The following is a 19,906-nucleotide window of genomic DNA, read 5'->3' as shown; positions in this document are numbered from 1 at the left end:
TTTTTTTTTAATTTTTTTTTTTTTTTTTTTTTTTTTTTTTTTTTGTGCTGGGGATTGAACTCAGTTCCCTGTGCTTGCAAGGCAGCCGGCAGAACCACTGAGCTAAATCCCAGCCCCATGTTGATATTTTTTGTTCAGTTGTCTAGTTGATTCATCTATTGTGACACTGGGCTACTGAGGTTCCCCATTACAATTGTTTTAGTGTTTATTTGCTTATTTGATTTTTCATGTCCATAATAATTTGTTTTACATAGTTGGGCATGCTGGTATTTGGTGCACATATATTTATGATTGTTTTCTCTTTCTCTTGGATTGTTTCTTTTACAAGGAAGTAGTGACCTTCTTTGTTTCCCTTAATCAGTCTTGGCTTGAAGTCCACTTTTGTCTGCAAATAGAATAGCTACCCTTGCTTTTTTTCTAGTTTCCTGATGCATGGAGGACATTGTTTTTCATTCTTTGACTTTCAGTCTATGAATTTCTTTTTGAGTTAAATGTGTTCCTTGTATGGAGCTTATTTTTGGATCTTGTTTCTTTCTCTATTCTGCTAATATCTCTCTTTTGATTGGTAAATGGAGACCACTTACATTGATGGTTATAAGTAATATATATTGACTTTCTTGCCATGTTATTTTCTTGTTGGGTCCCTTTCTTTCCCCTCTGTTTAATTGTTTGCCTTGTCTAGTGGATTCATTTTGTTGGAGTTCATGAAGTTGTAGTCTTACCTCTTTGTAGAATATCCTTTAGTACATTGTAGAGCCTGGTTTGGTGGTTATGAATTTCTTTAGTTGTTCTTTGTCATGAAAGTGTCTTCATCAATTTTGAAAGATAGTTTTGCAGATTACATCGGTCTGGGTTAGAGGTTGTTTTCTTCTAGGGCTTCAAATACTTGACTCCAAGGTTTCCTTGACTTAACTGTTTGTGTTGAGAAACCCGTTGAGATGTCTACTGTAATTCTAATGGGCTTTCCTTTATAGATATCTTGTTTGTTTTGTCTAACAGCTTTTAATGTTCTTGTGTTTAATTTCTAGAATCTTGACTACTATATGCCTGGGCTAAGATTTTTTTTTTTTTGTATCTGGGATCAAACTCAGGACTTTGGGCTTGGGAACCACTGAGCTAAATACCTGGCCCCAGGTTAGATTTTTTTGATCTTGGCTAATTGGAGTGCTGTATGCTGTATAAATCGAGTGAACTCTAATTGGAGTTCACTTATTTGTATGTCAGATTTTTTTTCCATGCTTGGGAAGTTTTCTGCCGTTACTTCTGTGAACAGGTTTTTTATATTTGATCTGTCTCCTGATTTCATTGACTCCAGTCAATCTTACATTATTCTCTTTGCATCATCTAGCAGCTGTTGAATTATTTTTTTCATGGTCCCTTGCTATTTTTAAGAAATACTTCTTTTAGTGATCACTAACTGCTATCCTGTTTTCTAGATTTGATATTCTGTCCTCAATTGATTTCTGTCATTTCCTGGGCTGTATTTTTTTAATCTGTATCTTCTCTAAATTCATTAATCATGCCCTTCATTATGGTCATCATCTCTTTAGTTATCTGAAAAATTATTTCTGATTTGATTTTTTTCTAGAACCTCATTCATCTGCTTTGTTACTTCTGCTGTTTTCACTTGATATAGTCCACATGGGTGGCTTTTGAATTATTCTTCCTCCTTGCCCCCTGGGTTTGCTTTTGGCTGGCTGGAAATCTGGGATTGCATCTTGCTTCTGTATTTTCCAATTTTCTATTCTTTTTTTAAAAGTTTAATTCCTATGTTGATGCTTGTAAATTATTTATGGTGTGTACAGGTATTTTCATAGCAAAGGAAATAGTGTCCATTGGCAGTACAATGGGTATATAAAACTCATAAAACATCACTGAATCTTAGAAATATAATTGTGAAAAATCAGACTAGTGTATTTTCTGAAAACTATTGATGTAGAATGTTCATACCAAAAAAATATGAATTATGTGTATTGTATATTTACTGTGCTGATAATTGTAATTAAAATGTATAAAAAGTGTGTAGTTGAATATTCATAAAGTAAATATGCCTATGAAACTAATGTTTGCATCAAGAAAGACATTATTTCCAAGAACTTGTAGTTATATAGCTGAAAAAAAATCAGTTTGATTCAAAGATCCTACTATTTGTGATAGAACTGTTTTAGGAAAGCAAGATAATAAGAAACAAAATAGAGGTTGGTGTTTACCTGCTGGAGGGTTAAGTCTAGGGAAATTCATAAACAAATCAGTATATGCAACCATATTTGTTTTTCAGTATATACAACCATATTTTTTGTCCATAGTTAAGTTGGATGGTAGAGTTATGGATTTCATTTTTTAACATATACATGTATTGCTTTGTATTTATTTTTCCAGTAACATACTGTTTTAAAGAAGAATAAAAACAATATTATTTTAAAGGAGGATGAATCTGCAAGATTTGATTAGTAGTATTGTAGCTAAAAGCCACAATGTATGCTGAGGTTGTAGTTGTTACAATGACCAAGATATATAAGGGGAAATAAAAAGTCTGATTTAAGGTTCTTACAGTTTAAAGTTACAGATAGATTACAAATAGACCACATCAGGAGGAATTACAGGTGAGGATGCTGTTCTGGGCTAAAAGTTACTTTGCTAAGGCATGCTGTTTTTGAGATACCTCATTAAAATAGTATTTGCACAAGAAAATTAATTTTTAAAATACAGTCTAGCAAGTAAAAGGGCTTTAGTAAAATGTCTTATAAAAGTGAAGAATACATTTACAGTATAAAACTAAATTCTAGATATTTTGTTGAAAGAAAAAAGGCATAGTGAGTGACGTTTGGAGTTAGTTTAAATATCTGCTCTATTATTTGCTATCTGTGTCCTTGGGCAAGTTATGGGAACCTTTTGAGTTTCCCTAGAAATGAACATATCTCCTAGTATTGTTTAGGGGTAAATAAGAGCACAGAAAGTCTAGTGCCCCATTATGTATAATACTTACATATTTTTAAATGAGGGCTTCATAATCTTTTTTGTTTTGCAAATAGATTTGATTGCTTGTGACAAATCAGTCTGAACCAGTTTAATTAAAAAAATAAATCAAATTAAAAAATTTTATCCCTCCTACCTAAAAAGTGGTATTCTCTTTCCTAATGATTTTCCCTTTTGTTTTTATTATAGATCAATGTAAGAGTAACTACAATGGATGCTGAGTTGGAATTTGCCATCCAGCCCAATACAACAGGGAAACAACTTTTTGACCAGGTATTTAACAGCATGCAACATGCAATTTATGTCACCGTAATACAGATATTGTTACACACTACTGTGTCTGTGTTTTCCTATACTTTTATTGATAATCCAATAATGTACTTTTATTGATAATCCAGTGGTGATATAGCACTTACAGTTTTTCATATCATGTATTCAGATAATTGAACAGCTGTAGAGATATTTATTCATTCTTATTCCTATGTTTATGGTATAAGACTTTACATTTTAAAATAATTTTAATATACAAAACAAAAATTGTACATAATGTGATGTCAGGATATGTATATATAATTTATAATGTTTAAATCAGGTTAAACATATCTGCTTAGTTACTTTTTGGTGAAACATTAAAAATCCTTTCTTTTGTAGCCTCTTAAAATGTATAGTACGTTATTGTTATGTGTAGTCACCTTTCTGCTTAGTAGCACACCAGCCTTCTTTCTTGGTACCCACTGATCAACCTTTCCTCATTCCTGCCTAATCCCACTTTCTCCAACCTTTTGTAATCATCATTCCGTTCTCAGTTTCTATGAGATCTGCCTTTTTATATTACACATATGTGTAATATGTGGTACTTCTTTTTTTGTGCCTGGCTTACTTCACCTAATATAATGATCTCCAGTTCCATCCATGTTATTGGAGGATAGGACTTTCAAAAAATAATGTCAACAGGTCTTTACCATCTCCTGTGAAAATCATTGTAGTGGTGACTAAAAGGGATTCACAGACATTTGACATAGTCCTTCAGCGGAGTAGGTGAAAATCCTAGATAGAACAGTAATTTGGTGTCCTAGGCTCAAGATTTCATAGGCAAGGGATAGGACATGGAAGTCAGATGTGTCATATTAAGTAATTTGGACTGTTGAGCGTGTCTTTTTTTCCTTTAAGAGTCTTGTGTCTGTGTATGTTTATGTATGTGTGTTGAAGAAAAATAAAAATAAAGGCAGTGCTTGGAAACTGCTTTCAGAAACTCTGATTTAATTGTTTGGACCTACTATAATCTATTAAAATATTCCAAAATTTAAGCTGCTCAGGTCATGCTGTATTATCATGCTGTAAGTCATCAAATTTTACTGAGAAAAAAGAGAGGGGTCAGTCCCTAGAGGCCAGGTAAGAAAGTAAAGACAGGTTGCTATGAGAGGAATATCTTACATGACTTGAGGCTTAGAGGAAGATAACATTTACATAAACTTTATGGAAACTTCTACATAGGAGCAGGAGAATAATAGTCTTATGTTCTGGTGAACTTGATCTGAATGAGAAAGTCACCAAGGGCAGTGGTGCATGCCTAAAATCCCAACTCTCAGGAATGCTGAGGCAGCGTTAGGATTTGTGTCTAGATGTCCCCCAAAGCTTCATGTGGTCATAGGGCTTTTTCAGAGGTAGTGTGTGATGCTGGTATTAAGAGCATGTGATTACTAAATCACTGATTGGTTTGATACCTTCCTAATCCTGGTAGTCTGGAAAGACACTGTTAAGATTTTTTGTTGCTTTTGCTACTGTGCGGGTGCCATGAAGTTTCTCTTCTGTGACACCCCTCTGCCATGTGCCACATTGCCTTGGAGCCAGCCAAATATGGACTGGAACCTCTACAAACTGTGAGCTAAATAAACCCTTTCCCCTTTAACTTTGGATTGGGCATTTTGTCTTAGCAGTGAGAGAAAAGTAACTAAAACGGGAAGGTATAATGAAAGTTTGAGCCCACTCTGGGCAATTTATTCAGACCTTGTCTCAAAATAAAAAAGGGCTGGAGATGCAGCTTAATGATAAAAAAAAAAAAAAGAAAAGAAAAGAAAAATAAAACAATTTAGCATTATAGTAATAACATATTAGACATCTTGATTTTATTAGGTGCCATTCTATCACAGATATAAACTTGATGAAATAAAAATTAAAATTTTGAGAAGTTTTTCATTTCCTGGTTATCTAATAATTAATTTTAAAATCCTGATAAAGTTTTTTTTGGAAGATGTAAAGCTTTTTTTGTATGTATGTATGTATGGACAAATTTTTAAAGCAAAAAGTAAAATAGCTGTGTGCATCATGCCTGTGAACTAATAAACTACTTCTGTTGATATATTCTAGGCCTCTTGGTGCATATGTAGGTGTGTGTACACATACATACATATTCATATATCTTTATTTGTGATTTATATATCTTAAAATGGAAGTAGAATTAGCATTTTTTGTACTCAAAACTAATTGAAATGCCACATTGAGCAAACAAAATGTGATACTCCGAAATTAATCAAGTGAGCTTTCAGTATTAGATATTGAGAAGTAAAGTATTTGCTTTTAAAAGTAGAATTACTAATACTTTATTTCCATTTTTTCATTTTCTCATATTTTTTTCTTTTCCATATTTCCTTTCCCCTACTCTTCCCACTTGCCCTACATCTTTAGCCCTTTTCTTCCTTTTTCACATTGTCAATTATACATTAGGGTCTTACATACAATTATAGTTTTTCACACCAGAGAAACTATTCGATATTTACACACGTGTGACTTATTTATTTCTTAAATAAATATACTTAAGAGTATATCCTCAACATGCATCCATATAAAGTATTTGTAAATAGGGAAGGGAGGACAGGAGTAAGGGGAAAAAATGAGAACCAAGACCTGTCATCGATCCCAGTGATGAATGTAACTGTACTGTATACCTAAAATGTACCAATAAACTCAATGAGGAAAAAAACATTTTTCAGATGATTGGACAAAAAACTCACAGAAAAAAAAAGTAGAATTACTTTCACTTAGATACCAGGGAAAGTGAAACTTCTGTACAGTGACATGTAGTGGTTTAAAGTGTGTAGGCTTTGCAGTGAGTAATACTGCCTTTTGTAGTCCCAGCTGCAGTTATTTGATATTGGAAACATCTCTGCCTCATTTTTGTCATTTGTACGATTAGCATGATGATAACATTGCTCTCTGAGGGTTATTTTTCAGAATTAAATGAGAATCCATGTAAAGTGCATGGAACAGTATTTAATAGTTTTATTCACAGCTACATTCACATTATATATGATAGTCTAGAGATTATTAAGTATTGTTATCTGTTACAGGCTTGTAGTAATTCTTTAACCATATTCTGTTTCCGATAACTTCCCTTGGTTCAAATGGAAGAATCTAAACAGTTTTACCTTGCTTGGAGTGTGTGTGTGGATAAGCTGGCAAGTAGATAAGTAAGGCCAGCAGCAGGCTGAATCCTCTGAAAAGAAGTTACATAGGTACACAGGTGCAATATTTTGAGATTTTTTAAAAAATAAGAATATTTATCATTAAGAACTGATATTAATTTTTTTTGTAAAACTTTCTAAATATTGATAAGGTCACTTCCCTTGGCTTATTTTCCATGCTTTTAAAATACAGTTTGTCTTATTCTTTTAACATAGACTTTTGTTAAGTGTGGGTACAGTGTTGGGTTATATATACTGGCTCCACCACTTTATTTACTCTGCTACTTTTGAGTGCCTACCACAGGATTATAATTGTAGAAGAAGACATGAATATTAAGACAAATAAAATAGTATCTCTATTTCTAAGTGTTATATAATAAAGGAGAACAAATATCTATGAGTAACACAGGTAATGGTGATAGGATAGAATGCATATTTTAAGCAGTAAAAAAGTACAGTACATTGGGACCATGAGGAAACAAGTGATTTTATCTGGATGATAGAACTTTATTCGCAGAAGTCATATTATTTGAGTGGGTCTTGAAGAATAAAGCGTACAACAGGTGATAAAAGTACAGAAGTAATATTCTAGGCAGAGGGAGAGAAGCATGAGCAAAGATATAAAAGGGTGAAATTTATGACATGTTCTAAAAATGGTGTTCTGCTCAATTAGGTAAGACATAGACTGTATCAGATCTCTTAGTACCAACATGATACTGTTTGCCTAAGTATTGTATTTGTAGGGGTAAATTGAAAGAAGGATGTAGGATCATGTCAACTTTATATTCTTCTAAGTTGTTAATTGTTGATGCTGTGATGGGAAGTAAGAAGATGATACAAAAATTCAGATAAGATTAAAGTGACACTACGAAATTGAGAATAGAAAATCTGTATTTAAGCCAGGCATGGTAGTGTACACCTGTAATCTATAATCCCAGCACTCTACAAGGCTGAGCCATGAGGGTCACAAGTTCAATGCCAACCTGTAACAAAATGAGACCCTGACCAAAAATAAAAAACATTTGAATTTAAGTTTTCAGAAATGTTTATTGAATATGTTGTTTAGGAAAGGCCTTTTCTTTTTGCTGTTAGTGTTAGTTACCTAGTTATAATGTGAATATTGAACTTTTTTGTTTTCTAGGTGGTAAAAACAGTTGGTTTGCGAGAGGTCTGGTTTTTTGGGCTGCAGTATGTTGATAGCAAAGGTTATTCTACATGGCTTAAACTAAATAAAAAGGTTCGTATAATCAAATTAACTTGTATTTGAAGTTATAAATTTGAGCTAGAAAAGCTAAAGGTCTGACTAATTCTGAGCCTTTTACAAGGTGTTGTGTCTTTTAATGCATTTAAGCACTATCAGCTTTTCATCTTTTTTTTTTTTTTTTTGTAGCAGAATTGAACTCAGACCCTCTCACTTGCCAGGCAAGTGCTGTCCTGCTAACCTACATCCCTGGCCCACTTTTCATCTTAGAGAAAGATATGCTCATTTTTTTTCTACTTGAAAACTTAGCATATAAGAAACACTGTTTCCAGGCAAGTACTAAAAATGGCGTAACTAAATACTTGCACCTCAATTTAAACATGTATAGGATAAAGCCAGGCATGGTGGTGCAGGACTATAAACCCAGCCCTCTGAGAGGTATTGCAAGTTTGAGCCCAATCTGGGAAATTTAGCAAGACCGTCTCTCAAAATAAAAATTAATAAAAGGGCTGGGATATGTAGCTCACTGTTAAAGCACTGGGTTTAATCCCTAGTACAAAAAAAAAAAAAAAAATCCACAGGATGAGCTTCTCAAGGATGTGAAGAGAAGTTTTCCACTATAAATGAATATAGCATTTTTTTCCTTACACTTGTATTTGACGATTTACAGTTTTACATAGTATTACTTACTGACTTAGCATCTTTTAATTTACCTTCTACTTTTTTCCAAAAAATTTGATAAGAATAGATTCAGTTATTGTGAATTTAAGATTTTTGTTGATTATACTTGAAATTATTATTCTAGGTGACACAGCAAGATGTTAAAAAGGAAAATCCCTTACAGTTCAAATTTAGAGCTAAATTTTTTCCTGAAGATGTCTCTGAAGAATTAATTCAAGAAATAACTCAAAGACTTTTCTTCTTGCAAGTTAAAGAAGCCATCTTAAATGATGAGATATATTGCCCACCAGAAACTGCAGTTCTTTTGGCTTCCTATGCTGTCCAAGCCAAGTATGGAGATTATAATAAAGAAATTCATAAACCAGGCTATCTGGCTAATGATAGACTACTACCCCAGCGGTAAGTGAAATGTGCCTTTAAGTTATATTCTCTGAAAACTTTATACCAGAAATTTCTAAATTTAAAAAAATGTGTGCCCTCCCCCCAAGACTTAAGTCTCAGAAAGTAGATTTTCTCATCAAGTATATTTTTAAAAATCATTACCTAGCCACTACATAGATTTATATGTTCTGTAATTGCCTAATGTTGATTTTCTTCTCTCCTGATTTCTGTAAGATGGGCAGTAAGGAGGCATTGATGTTTTGGGCTTGAGGAAGGATGTTAGTTGTTGCTTAGTAAGAATTGTTAAACAGGCAGATACATGTTTAATAAATGCTTCTGAAAATAATGTGGCAGACTATATTTCCTCCATAGATGTTTTGTTTGTTTGTTTTGTTTGTACTAGAGATGGAACCCAGTGCCCTCACACTGAGATACATCCCTAGCGCCCCCCTGGCCATACACCCCTCCCTCGCTCCCTTTTTTCCTTTTGCGAAAGGGTCCCACTAAGTGGGTTCTCCCTGTCTCCACCTCCCAGAGTTTATAGGATTATAGGCCTGTGGCACCTTACCCACCTGTTTTAAAGTTTTTGAAAAGGCTTTTTTTTTGGGTACCTAAGATTGAACTTGGGTCTTTGTGCTTGGGAGGCAGGCTGCAGAACCAGAGCTAAATCCCCTGCCCTTTGAAAAGGCTTTTTAAACCAGGTTTTCAGTCTTAATAGGCTATGTTCCAGTCTGCAGTGTTGAACTACCTCTTTATCAAGTCATAGAAAGGGGATTTGATTCTACCCTTTGCTACTTACATGACCTTGAGTATAAAGCCTAAAATTTCTGAGCTTCAGTAACTAAATGTGCAGTTAGGATAATAATTCTCTTCTGCCTGGCATCCAGTTTGTGAATACAATTCATAAACTGAATGGTTTACAATTTTAACTGTGACGTATGATAAAATATTATTTGATATTATTTGTGAAATCTAGAAGTTGTACTTTCAGATATATTTTAAGTTTTTCTCATTGAGTTTATTGGTTCATTTTAGGTATACAGTATAGTTACATTCATCATTGGGATCTTGTAGCTTTACATGACAGATCTTGGTTCTCATTTTTTCCCCTTAGCCCTGCCTTCCCTTCACCCCTGTCAGATATATTTTTAAATCTAAGTTGTTAAACTCTGGTAACTACATGTTTCTGATATTAAAAAGTACATTAAGGGTTAGGGATTTATTTAGCTCACTGGCATGGCACCTGCCTAGCAAGCTCAAGGTCCTGAGTGCCATTCCCGGTACCGCAAAAAACAAAAACAAAAACATTGAGATCTTTGTTTTGGAACCTGGAAAGAGGTTTTTACTCTTCTAAGTACAAGTTCTTAAAGGTCCCATCACCTATCAGTGCTATTATATTGGGGACAAAGCCTCAACATGAGTTATGGACAAACTAGAAATAGTTTTCTGGTTTTGATATTACTCAAACTCAAAATCCTTTGTCTTTGCTTTTTTTGTTTGTTTGCTTTGATGTAGGATCTTACTAAGTTGTCCATGCTGAACTCGAATTCCTGGGCTTAGGAGATCTTGCCTCAACCTTTGAAGTACTAGAGCTACTGTGATGTGCCCACTTATCTCACATTTTTTTTTAAAGTAGTGAGTGGAGTAAGTAGTGACTATAGGACAGATGTTCGACTTCAGTTTTTAGTTTTTAAGTGCGGAAGAAGAGAGAGGCCCCTATATAAAATGACCAGTGATTCAAAGTAGTATTAGTGGAGTGTTACATCATGGAAGCCAAGGTAAAAGAATGTTTTAAGGAGAGAATGTGGTCAGCACTGTCAGGTAGTATCTAAGTATCTGTTGAAATTAGAAATTGGTAGTCATATTAGTAAGAGTGGTTTCAATAGATTGTATTTCAGATAGAAGCCACATCATGGTGGACTGGGGGCACTGGATGGCAGGTATAAAATTATGTTTAGTGAATGTGGACAATCCTTAGAAGAAGTTTGGTTCTGAAAAAGAATACTCTAGGGGTAAAAAGGTATGGATTTCTATACTTTTTCCTTCAAAAATTGGGAGAATGACACATTTATGCGTTATGGAGTACTTCTCCAGTGCTACCACTGGCCATATGATGAGCAGTTGGCTACCCTAGGTGATGCTTCTGAAACTAAATGCATGCTTCTTAATGAATCTGAGGTAAGACAGCTGGAGAGTATACAGACAGGAGAAAACATAAGTGCAGGGACAAATTCTTCTCTCCAAAAGTAAGATCTTAAAATTAGATGCATAGAGAAGATAACACTGTATAATAAAAGCATAATGATCAGACTTCCTTAAAAAAAGTTGTATATAATTTGTTCAGGGAAGAGTCCATCTTTAAGATTTTTCTATATGGACAAGAAATCCCTGGGTTTCATGACAATTTTTACTAAGTAAAACAACAGTACTTTAATACCATAGCTTTTGCTATTGATAAAGTAGGATCTAAGGGTTTATTACTAAAGACAAGTAAACAGTTATATGGTACAAAGACTTAAAATTAATGATCTGTACTGTGTAGAGTAGTAAAGTGTCAGCATGCTGACTTTCTTGATTTTGTGTTAAAATACAGAAAATAAGAATGATTGTATTTGTTACATTTGAGTAATGAACACTGGGAGAATACAAAAGAAACTAGAATATAATTTGAGGGGTAATTGGGCCCAAGAATTGTGGTTTTCTATCCTTTAATTTTCTATATTAAAAATGGGAAAGCCAGTCCAGGCGTGGTAGTGTCCTGTATGTTTGAGGCCAGCCTGAACTACACAGTGACATCCTGTTCTAACCCCCCACACAACGATAACAAAAAGAAAGTCATTTTTTGGTTCAGTTTATTTATTCATTGCAAATACTTGAATTCCTATAAACTGTCTTTACAGTAGCTATAATTAAAGCTGTATTACTTAAAGTAATTCAAGTTATCTAGTTTTACTTTGAGGTAGTTATAGATTCAAATGCTATTTTTCATATATATTTTTATTTGGTTTTGAGACAGGGATTTGCTGTGTAGTTCAGGCTAGCTCTCTGTTTAGCCCTGGCTGGCCCCAAACTCGTTGCAATCCTCCTGCTTCAACCTTCCAAGTTCTGGAATCATGGGTGTGGGCCACCACGCCAGGCTCAGATATTATTAAAAAATGATAGAATTGCATGTACCCTTCTCCCAGCCTTTTAAAATGATAACATATTGTATAAGTGTACTTCATTGTTGGAATCAAGATATGACATTGACACAATCCACTCATTCATATTTCATCAATTTCACATGCAGTCATTGTATTTATTAGTTCTCTGCAATTTTTACCATGTATATTGATTCGCATGACAACCACCACAGCCAAATTAACAAAATAGTTCTAAACTTTTAAAAGAATTTTGAATCATAAAGGTATTACAGATTTTCCCCCCCTCTTTTAGTGTTTTAGAACAACACAAACTGACAAAAGAACAGTGGGAAGAAAGAATACAAAACTGGCATGAAGAACATAGAGGAATGCTAAGGTAGTTGGGTGACTGTTTTGTATGTATTTTTTCATGTTAAAATTATTTTTATTTTTTAAAGTTCTGATATTTAGTATTACATCAGATTATCACTATAGAATCATTTTACTTGTATGAATAAATGTAAAAAAGCACTAAATTGTAGTTCAGGGGTATTTTCCCACTTTTACTGTTTAGATACTTAAATATCTTTACCTTTATTTCAACAGGGAAGATTCAATGATGGAATACTTGAAGATTGCACAAGATCTAGAAATGTATGGTGTCAACTATTTTGAAATAAAAAATAAAAAGGGTACTGAATTGTGGCTAGGTGTTGATGCTTTGGGTCTGAATATTTATGAGCATGATGACAAGTAAGTAAATTAGCTGCTCAGTAAACTACTCTTTACTCACTGATCTAAATGGTTTACACATTATGTTGTTTGTAAAAGTTATTTCTAGATTACCCTTTGTAGTTTTCCCTCACATTAAAAGATTTGTTAATGTCGCTGACGGTTAGGAACTGTATTTCCATTTTCTTGTTAGCACTTTGCAGTTTCAAATTCTACTTCTTAGCATATTCATCAAGTAGGATGATACTTTTATTTGAAGTTCGCTTCTTTCTGGCAGTTATGTTTAGTAACTTAGTTAAAATCTTTTCCCTCAGAGCTTGGGGTATAGTTCAGTGGTAGCAGACCACTTGCCTATCTCTGGGTTTGATCCCCCCCCCCAGTACTGCCAAAATTTTAATAAAAGATTCCCTTAGTAGGTTAAAAACTATTCCTTACATTTTATTATGCCTGACAAAAATAGGTTGAGATTGAAGTTAATGTATATAAGAAACCAGAAGCAATGGGAAAATGAAGTTAATAGAGCACAATTTTTAAAAACATATATCAAGTTGTTTTGAATAATTTTGAACATCAGTAGAATATCCCTATATTAAGCATGGTGAACAGTGTAGCTGTATTTTGCAATTGAATGGCTTACTACTTTATATATAATGTGAAATTCAGTACTTTAGTATACATACATATATGCTAAATATAAACACTATTATGTAATAAAACTATATAAAATATACGAATTCTTATAGCCCCTTTTAAAAATAAGTAGTTTTTTATACTTCCTCCTATTATCAGACCACAAAAGCAGTCAAGTTTGTACCAGTAAAGCCTTTTTTAAAATTCATTTTAAGACTAATTTTTATGGACTTTTTATAATATGTGTGTTGATTTCCAGGATCATCTCAGAAAACTTGTTTCGAAAATTATATGAGGCACTTGTTTTAGAATTTCTTTAAAAGTAGCACATAAATGTAGTATTTATTACTTTAAAAGTACTGTGTTTCTGTATCTTCCTTTTTAAGCAGGTTACTTTGATTTATCTCATTGGCCATCCTAAGAAAGTATATCACATGCATATTGAGTAAAGAATGTTTTCTTTAGAAAAAATAATTTGCTGTGTTATGTGACCTGTTTGCTGAAGCATTAAAAGTACTTTAAATAGGTAGAGACTCTTGCTTTATCAGAAGTCTGACTGAAAAATATCTTTGGCCACTGTAGCTGTCACAGTTTTCACTCTTGTGATTAGGAGGTGATGGTGAGGCATTTGATGAATACACAGTGAAATAATAGTCTGAATCAAAAAACTATAATAAGCAGCAACAGAATTACTTACTTATTCCAATCTGATTATATCTTTGTGAGTACGATGGTAAAAAGAGGGTATTACATAGTCATAAGAGTTTGGGTTCTAACTCTGTCATTTATCCAGCCATTCATATAAGTGAATGTTTAAAACTTTTTATTGATATAATTCATATACTATGAAATTAATCCTTTTCAGATTTATTGAAAATTTAGCATCTTTATATATCCAAACCTTTTTAAAATTAAGTAGAGGAAATAATTGAGTAATTTATGTCCAGAATCTACATGAGAAGTTACAATGACCTGGTGTTTTTTTCTTCCTTCTAAAACATAGTTTAGACTGATAGTTGTACTAGTTTGAGACCAAACAATAAAAATTAAGTAGAGCACATCTGGGGATTTAGCTCAGTGGTTCCAGTGCCTGTCTCACAAGCGCAAAGGCCCAAGTTTGATCCCTGGTACAAAAAAAAAAAATTAAGTAGAACAGCACTATGCCTGCCTCCCAAACACAAGGTCCTGAGTTCATCCCTGGTAACTACACCCCCCAATTAAGTAGAACTAGTGCTAAATAACTCTAAAAGGTTTATTTCTATATCACTTGCCAGATGGTTTTTCCTAGGTAACTTTAGGAAAATAATAATAATGCTTTTAAAGAGTCATAACACGTTTATGAAATATTTGAATGGGTATTATGTGTTTATTAGATTTCTTTTGAGTGACTATATAAGTTAATATATTTTGAAAATCTAGGATTATGGTCTGATAAGCTGGCCCCAGAAAGTTACTAATTTTTTTGTACTATTTTCTTGCGTTTAATTATGGGATACACTCTTATTTCTTTAAGGTTAACACCTAAAATTGGCTTTCCCTGGAGTGAAATCAGAAATATTTCATTTAATGACAAAAAATTTGTTATAAAGCCAATAGACAAAAAGGCACCTGTAAGTAGAAATTTTTGTTTTATGTGTACTTTAAATTTTGCTGCTTTCCTGTGATACTGCTTGAAGAATGACCATTTATTGAACTGATTCTGAGAAACATTCTATGATAAAATAAGTTATTGAAAGATATAAGATCTTAAAAGTTTCTGCAACATATAAGAATCATTTTAGCTGAGATTCATTTACGAAGTAATATTAGGTGAACAATCGCCATTGCTAAGAAGCAGTTTTGAAAATTTTATTTATTGGTTGCTTGAATATAGTGGAAAGTAGCCCCATTCTAAATTAACTCTTTACAGTTTTGCAGTACAAATTAATTTGTTCATTTGAGATTTTGAGACAGTCTGTGTAGTTCAGGCTGGCTTTGAACTCACTATGTAGTCCAGGCTGGCCTTGACTTTGAAATGATCTTCCTGCTTCTGCATTCTAGGTGCTGGGGTTACAGGCATGTGCCATCAAACCTGGCATGAACTTTTATTTTTATAACTTGAAGCTTTGGGTTTTATTTGAATATATACTTAAAATTTATCTAGTGTCAAAAATTTACTCTAGATACTGTCTCTGTGGATTGAAATTACAAAAACTTGGAAAATATTCCTAGGTTAAAAAGCTAGAACAAGGAACTATTTTGACGACTGTGGCATTTTTAAAGCAAATAAAGACCTCTGAGGTGTAGATGTTGTTCATAGTTATTTAGGTGAAGAAAAACAAGTACATAACATAAATGTACTGAGGATAAGATATTAACCTCTCGTTACAAAACGAGGTGTAAGTGGGGTGAGAAATTGATTACATGAAAGTGTCATACTGAAATGGAGTTACGATTTAATGACTTCTAAAACATGCATATATGACAATTTGTTCCTAATGTTGATGTTTAGTAAATTGTTATGGAAGACATTATCTTTGAGATTTTAAATTCAGAATGTTTTATGTTTAGGATTTTGTTTTTTATGCACCTCGTTTGAGAATCAATAAGCGGATTTTGGCCTTATGTATGGGAAACCATGAACTATACATGCGAAGGAGAAAGCCTGATACCATTGAAGTGCAACAGATGAAGGCTCAGGCTAGGGAGGAGAAACACCAGAAGCAGTTGGAAAGGTATGAATTTATAACCTTTCATTTTACATTGATGGGAGTAGGCTATTTAAAACGTAAGACTGCTCAGTTTCATTAAGTGCCCTAATTTTAGATATTTTTACTTTACTTTCATGTATTAAAACTGAACATATTATTGCACTGTCCTCTTTTAAAATGAATATGTATCATTTTCAAGGTAGAAATCTTTGACAGGTATTTCTGAGAAAATACTTTTTCATAACTTCACAGATGTGCTTTTCTTTTGTCATACATGCTTTTTACTGACAGCCTTTAGTTAGAAAATTTCAGTTGGTTTTGTTTGTGACTCTTAATTTTGCAGAATATAAATGAGCTGAAACACATTGAAACAATATTAGTGATACAGAACTCAACTGAAAAGTCACTGTGTAGAGTAGAAAAACAGTAATGTTTGCTAAAGCTACTGAGATTTTTGGACTCTTGGACTTAAAATACTAAATAATATATTAGAATTGAGAATTTTAAAAATGAAATTATATTTTTTGTTTTGTTTTTGGTACCAGGGATCAAACTCAGATCTTTGCACTTGCGAGGCAGGCAGCAGAACCACTGAGTTAAATCCCCGGCCCTAAAAAGAAATGATACTGAATAAAATCTTTATGGGCCTTGGAACCATATTACTGGGTTTAATAATATAACTCCCAAATCTGATTCTGGACTAATTTCGACCTCATGTTTTATTTAAAAAAGATTTCTAACCATCCTTGAAGTCTTTATAGAACAAAAGAGGAATAGGGTTTTTTTGTTTGTTTGTTTTTATTTTTTGGAGGGGTAGAGATTGAACTTTTGGGACCTTGTGTTTGCAAAGCACAACTACTGAGAACTACTGAGCTAAATCCCTGGCCCAGGAATAAGTTTTTTAAAAACAAACCCAATATTGAGAGTAAATGTACATATTTCAAACATAGTAGAAATTACATGATTTGTTTCTAGTAATTTAATAGGGCTGCTGCTTCTTATAAACCTTCTACTCTTTGTATGTGTTTTTAAAATTTTATAGTAATTCAGGCATTAATTTTATTTCTTTTGTAATATTAACTCAGATTGCTCTAGAGCCTCTGACTTAACATTACAGACACGCTTGATGCCTATATAAAAACTGATATCAGAGAAACTCAATTGGATTGTTACTTTGGGCTTTGTCCTTTTTTATTGCTCTCTTGTGTCCTTCAGTTACATTGTGGTTCCAGTTTTACAGTCTTGTATACTTTATAAGCAGCACTCCCTAGGCACTTCTTTTGGGTTTTAAAAATTCTTTATTGTAATTTATTTTCTTTGCATTCTTACAGTTTTTTGTTTTTTGTTTTTTTGAGACAGTTTGGCTTTTATAATTTAGGCTTGCCTTGAACTCACTATGTAGTCTAGGTTGGCCTCAAACTCACAGCAGTCTTCCTGCCTCAGCCTCCTGAGTGCTGGGATCAGAGATGTGAGCCACCACTCCCGGCCTTAGTCATTTTTCAAATCATTTCCTTAAAGCTTACCTTGTCTGTTTAAAATCTTCTACAATGTCATGAGTTCTGTGAAAAGTTAGTTTTTGTGCAGTTCCTTTATTTCACACCTACGCCAGATGATGTCTCGACTGTTTCTTTGTCCATAATGTTGATGTATTACTTACCTTATTGTTCATGTCTTTTATTTCTTAGCACAGAGTGCTGTGGCTTAATTAGTGCCATATAGTGATTGTGCTGTATTTTACTGTAAGGCCTAAACAGACTTAAGTTTCTCCTTTGGTTTAAATAATCTACAGTTCCTCTCTTGGATAGATTTTACAACTTTTCATCATAAGCATTTATTGACTGCTTTATACGGAGAAGGAATTCACTAATTTTATTATCCTTGCTACCTAGTGATTGATATACTAAGTCTTCGGGTATTTCTGGCTTTACAGGTCTGAGAGAGAAGTGGCAGCTGTAGAAACATTTTGGTCAGGCTCACTAACAAAGTCTGGCAAAGTAACCAGCAGACATATTTGGGAAAACACTCAAAGGTGTGCTGTTTGACTCTCTGGAGCAAGACCTAGTGATAGGGAAAGGTCAGAAAGGAAACCTTGGGGCCAGGAATTTGGCTCAGTGGTTCAGCCGCCTGCCTGGCAAGCACAAGGGCCTGAGTTCGTTCCCTGGTACCAAAGAAAGAAAAGAAGCCTTTTTCCTTCAGTATGTTGGTATATGTGGCCTTTTTTTTGGTACTGGGGATTGAACTTGGGTCCTTGAGCTTGGCAGGCAGGTGGCAGCACCACTTGAGCTTAAATCCCTGGCTATCGTTCTTTTTTGAAAATGATCTTAAACTGTAGTAGTTGATCATTATAGTCCTAGACCATATTTTTATCAAAATAAAATACGTTTTATATGGCTAAAATTTTACCAAAATTTAAAAATGAAAGCCTCAAGTTTATAATTTAGAACCAGATACCCACATGCTAGTGGTAGGTTAGCTGTGAGAGATTGTGTGTAATGGCACAAAGAAAACAAGCCTTGTAACTAGTTTTTTTTTTTTTTTTTTTTTTGCTCTTTATAGGAAAATATTCTTACCTTCAAAGGTTTTTGTAAGAAGTAATGACACAACTTAGCAAAAGACCTGTTATATATAAAATAGTAGCTGTTGTAATTATTTAATAGTCTGAGCAATGTATTAGTTCTTAAGAAAATGTAATTAGGTCCATTTGATATTCTTTGAAAAGTATTCTAGTATATTTTTGCACGTTAATACAGATAGTATTCTAATAGTATTTATGTCTTTGAAACAGAACTGGGTTGAAATGAGTATTACCAAACTCAAACTTTGAATAAAAATATAATCATAAGTTTCTGGGGGGTGGTGAGCAGGACTTGACCAAGGCTTGAAGGTTAGAAAGTAAGGAAGATATGTTCCAAAGAGGAAGCCAGCATTAACAAATGTGTAGAGCTAAGAATATGCATGGCATGGGGCCAGGGATTTAACTCAGTGGTTCTCTTGCCTGCCTGGCAAGTGCAAGGACTGGAGTTCAATCCCCGGTACCAAAAAAAAAAAAAAAAAAAAAAAGAAAAAGAAAAAGAAAAGAAAAGAAATATGCATGGCATGCTGCCAAGGAACCAGTGAGCAAGATGCTGGGGAGAAGCAAGATCTTCCAGTTTTATCACTGAGATAAGACAGGTCTGCAAAAACTATCACTAAGTGAGGCAGAGAGCTGAAGGCATGTGTGTTGAATGAAGTATTAACTAGTGATGGTAATAGGCGGAAGAGTTAAGATGTGAGACTCCTTATCAGGTTAAATGTCTGCTCTATACTTATTCCATGTTTCAGTAGGAATGTAATTTTTTCCTTCAATTTGATTATGGTTAGGTTCCATTTAGTCTTTTTTCTTTGTCCGCATCTCTGTCCTCTTCATTCCTGCAGAGCAAATGAAACATCAGTGGAGAAAAGCTAAATAAAACCAGCGCACCCATCCCCAGAATGGGCCATATATACCAGAGCTAGACTTGTAAGGTTTTGAATGATTGTAACCTTTATGTCTTGAGGTGTCATTTATACTATGAGTCTTCGAGAAGTGCTTTCGTACTAGGAGAAAAAGATAGCTATCTTAGGTTATCTTGTAGCAGCATTGGATGTCACTGTGAAGAGTTTAGAATTGGTTTGAGTAGGTTAATCAACCAGTATCCTCAGGTGGCAGACACCATGTTGTAGAAAGGAGTTTTTGCCCATTTTATTACTCAAAAATTACCGTGCTTGGGCCTTCTTTTGGCTAAGGAAACTGGGAAATGAAAACATTCCCTTAAGTTTTAATCATTCAGGTAGAACTGTGGTAGAACTTCCTTCTCCTTAAAATGTCTTTGCATGTGTATGCTTTATATAACATAAAGAGGTAAGCCTAGGAGCCGGGGATTTAGCTCAGTGGTTCCGCCACCTGCCTTGCAAGCGCAAGGACCTGAGTTCGATCCGTGGTCCACCCCCCAATCAAAGAGGTAAGCCCAAGATCCAGGGTTTTTGGCTTTTTTCTTAAGTGTTGAAAAAAAA

General features: G+C 33.8%; 1 protein-coding gene across 5 annotated transcripts in view; it reads left to right on the top strand.

Annotated features, from left to right (window-relative positions):
• The window catches only part of Rdx (radixin), a 79,315-nt gene that overhangs the window by 23,641 nt on the left and 35,768 nt on the right, over window positions 1–19,906 (top strand). For 4 of the 5 annotated variants that reach the window (XM_010610649.3, XM_010610650.3, XM_033764314.1 and 1 more), the window contains 7 exons: window positions 3,166–3,249; window positions 7,579–7,674; window positions 8,444–8,718; window positions 12,136–12,219; window positions 12,429–12,575; window positions 14,698–14,794; window positions 15,735–15,898. In XM_010610649.3, the coding sequence (XP_010608951.1) occupies window positions 3,166–3,249; window positions 7,579–7,674; window positions 8,444–8,718; window positions 12,136–12,219; window positions 12,429–12,575; window positions 14,698–14,794; window positions 15,735–15,898 (947 nt within the window). Of the gene's footprint in view, window positions 1–3,165; window positions 3,250–7,578; window positions 7,675–8,443; window positions 8,719–12,135; window positions 12,220–12,428; window positions 12,576–14,697; window positions 14,795–15,734; window positions 15,899–19,906 lie in introns of those variants that run through there. The other variant, XM_010610652.2, reaches the window with a different exon arrangement.

This window comes from Fukomys damarensis, unplaced genomic scaffold (genome assembly GCF_012274545.1).
Source record: "Fukomys damarensis isolate Sample0158 unplaced genomic scaffold, DMR_v1.0_HiC HiC_scaffold_16, whole genome shotgun sequence".
Lineage (NCBI taxonomy): Eukaryota > Metazoa > Chordata > Mammalia > Rodentia > Bathyergidae > Fukomys > Fukomys damarensis.
This window is presented reverse-complemented; position numbering and strand designations above follow the sequence as displayed.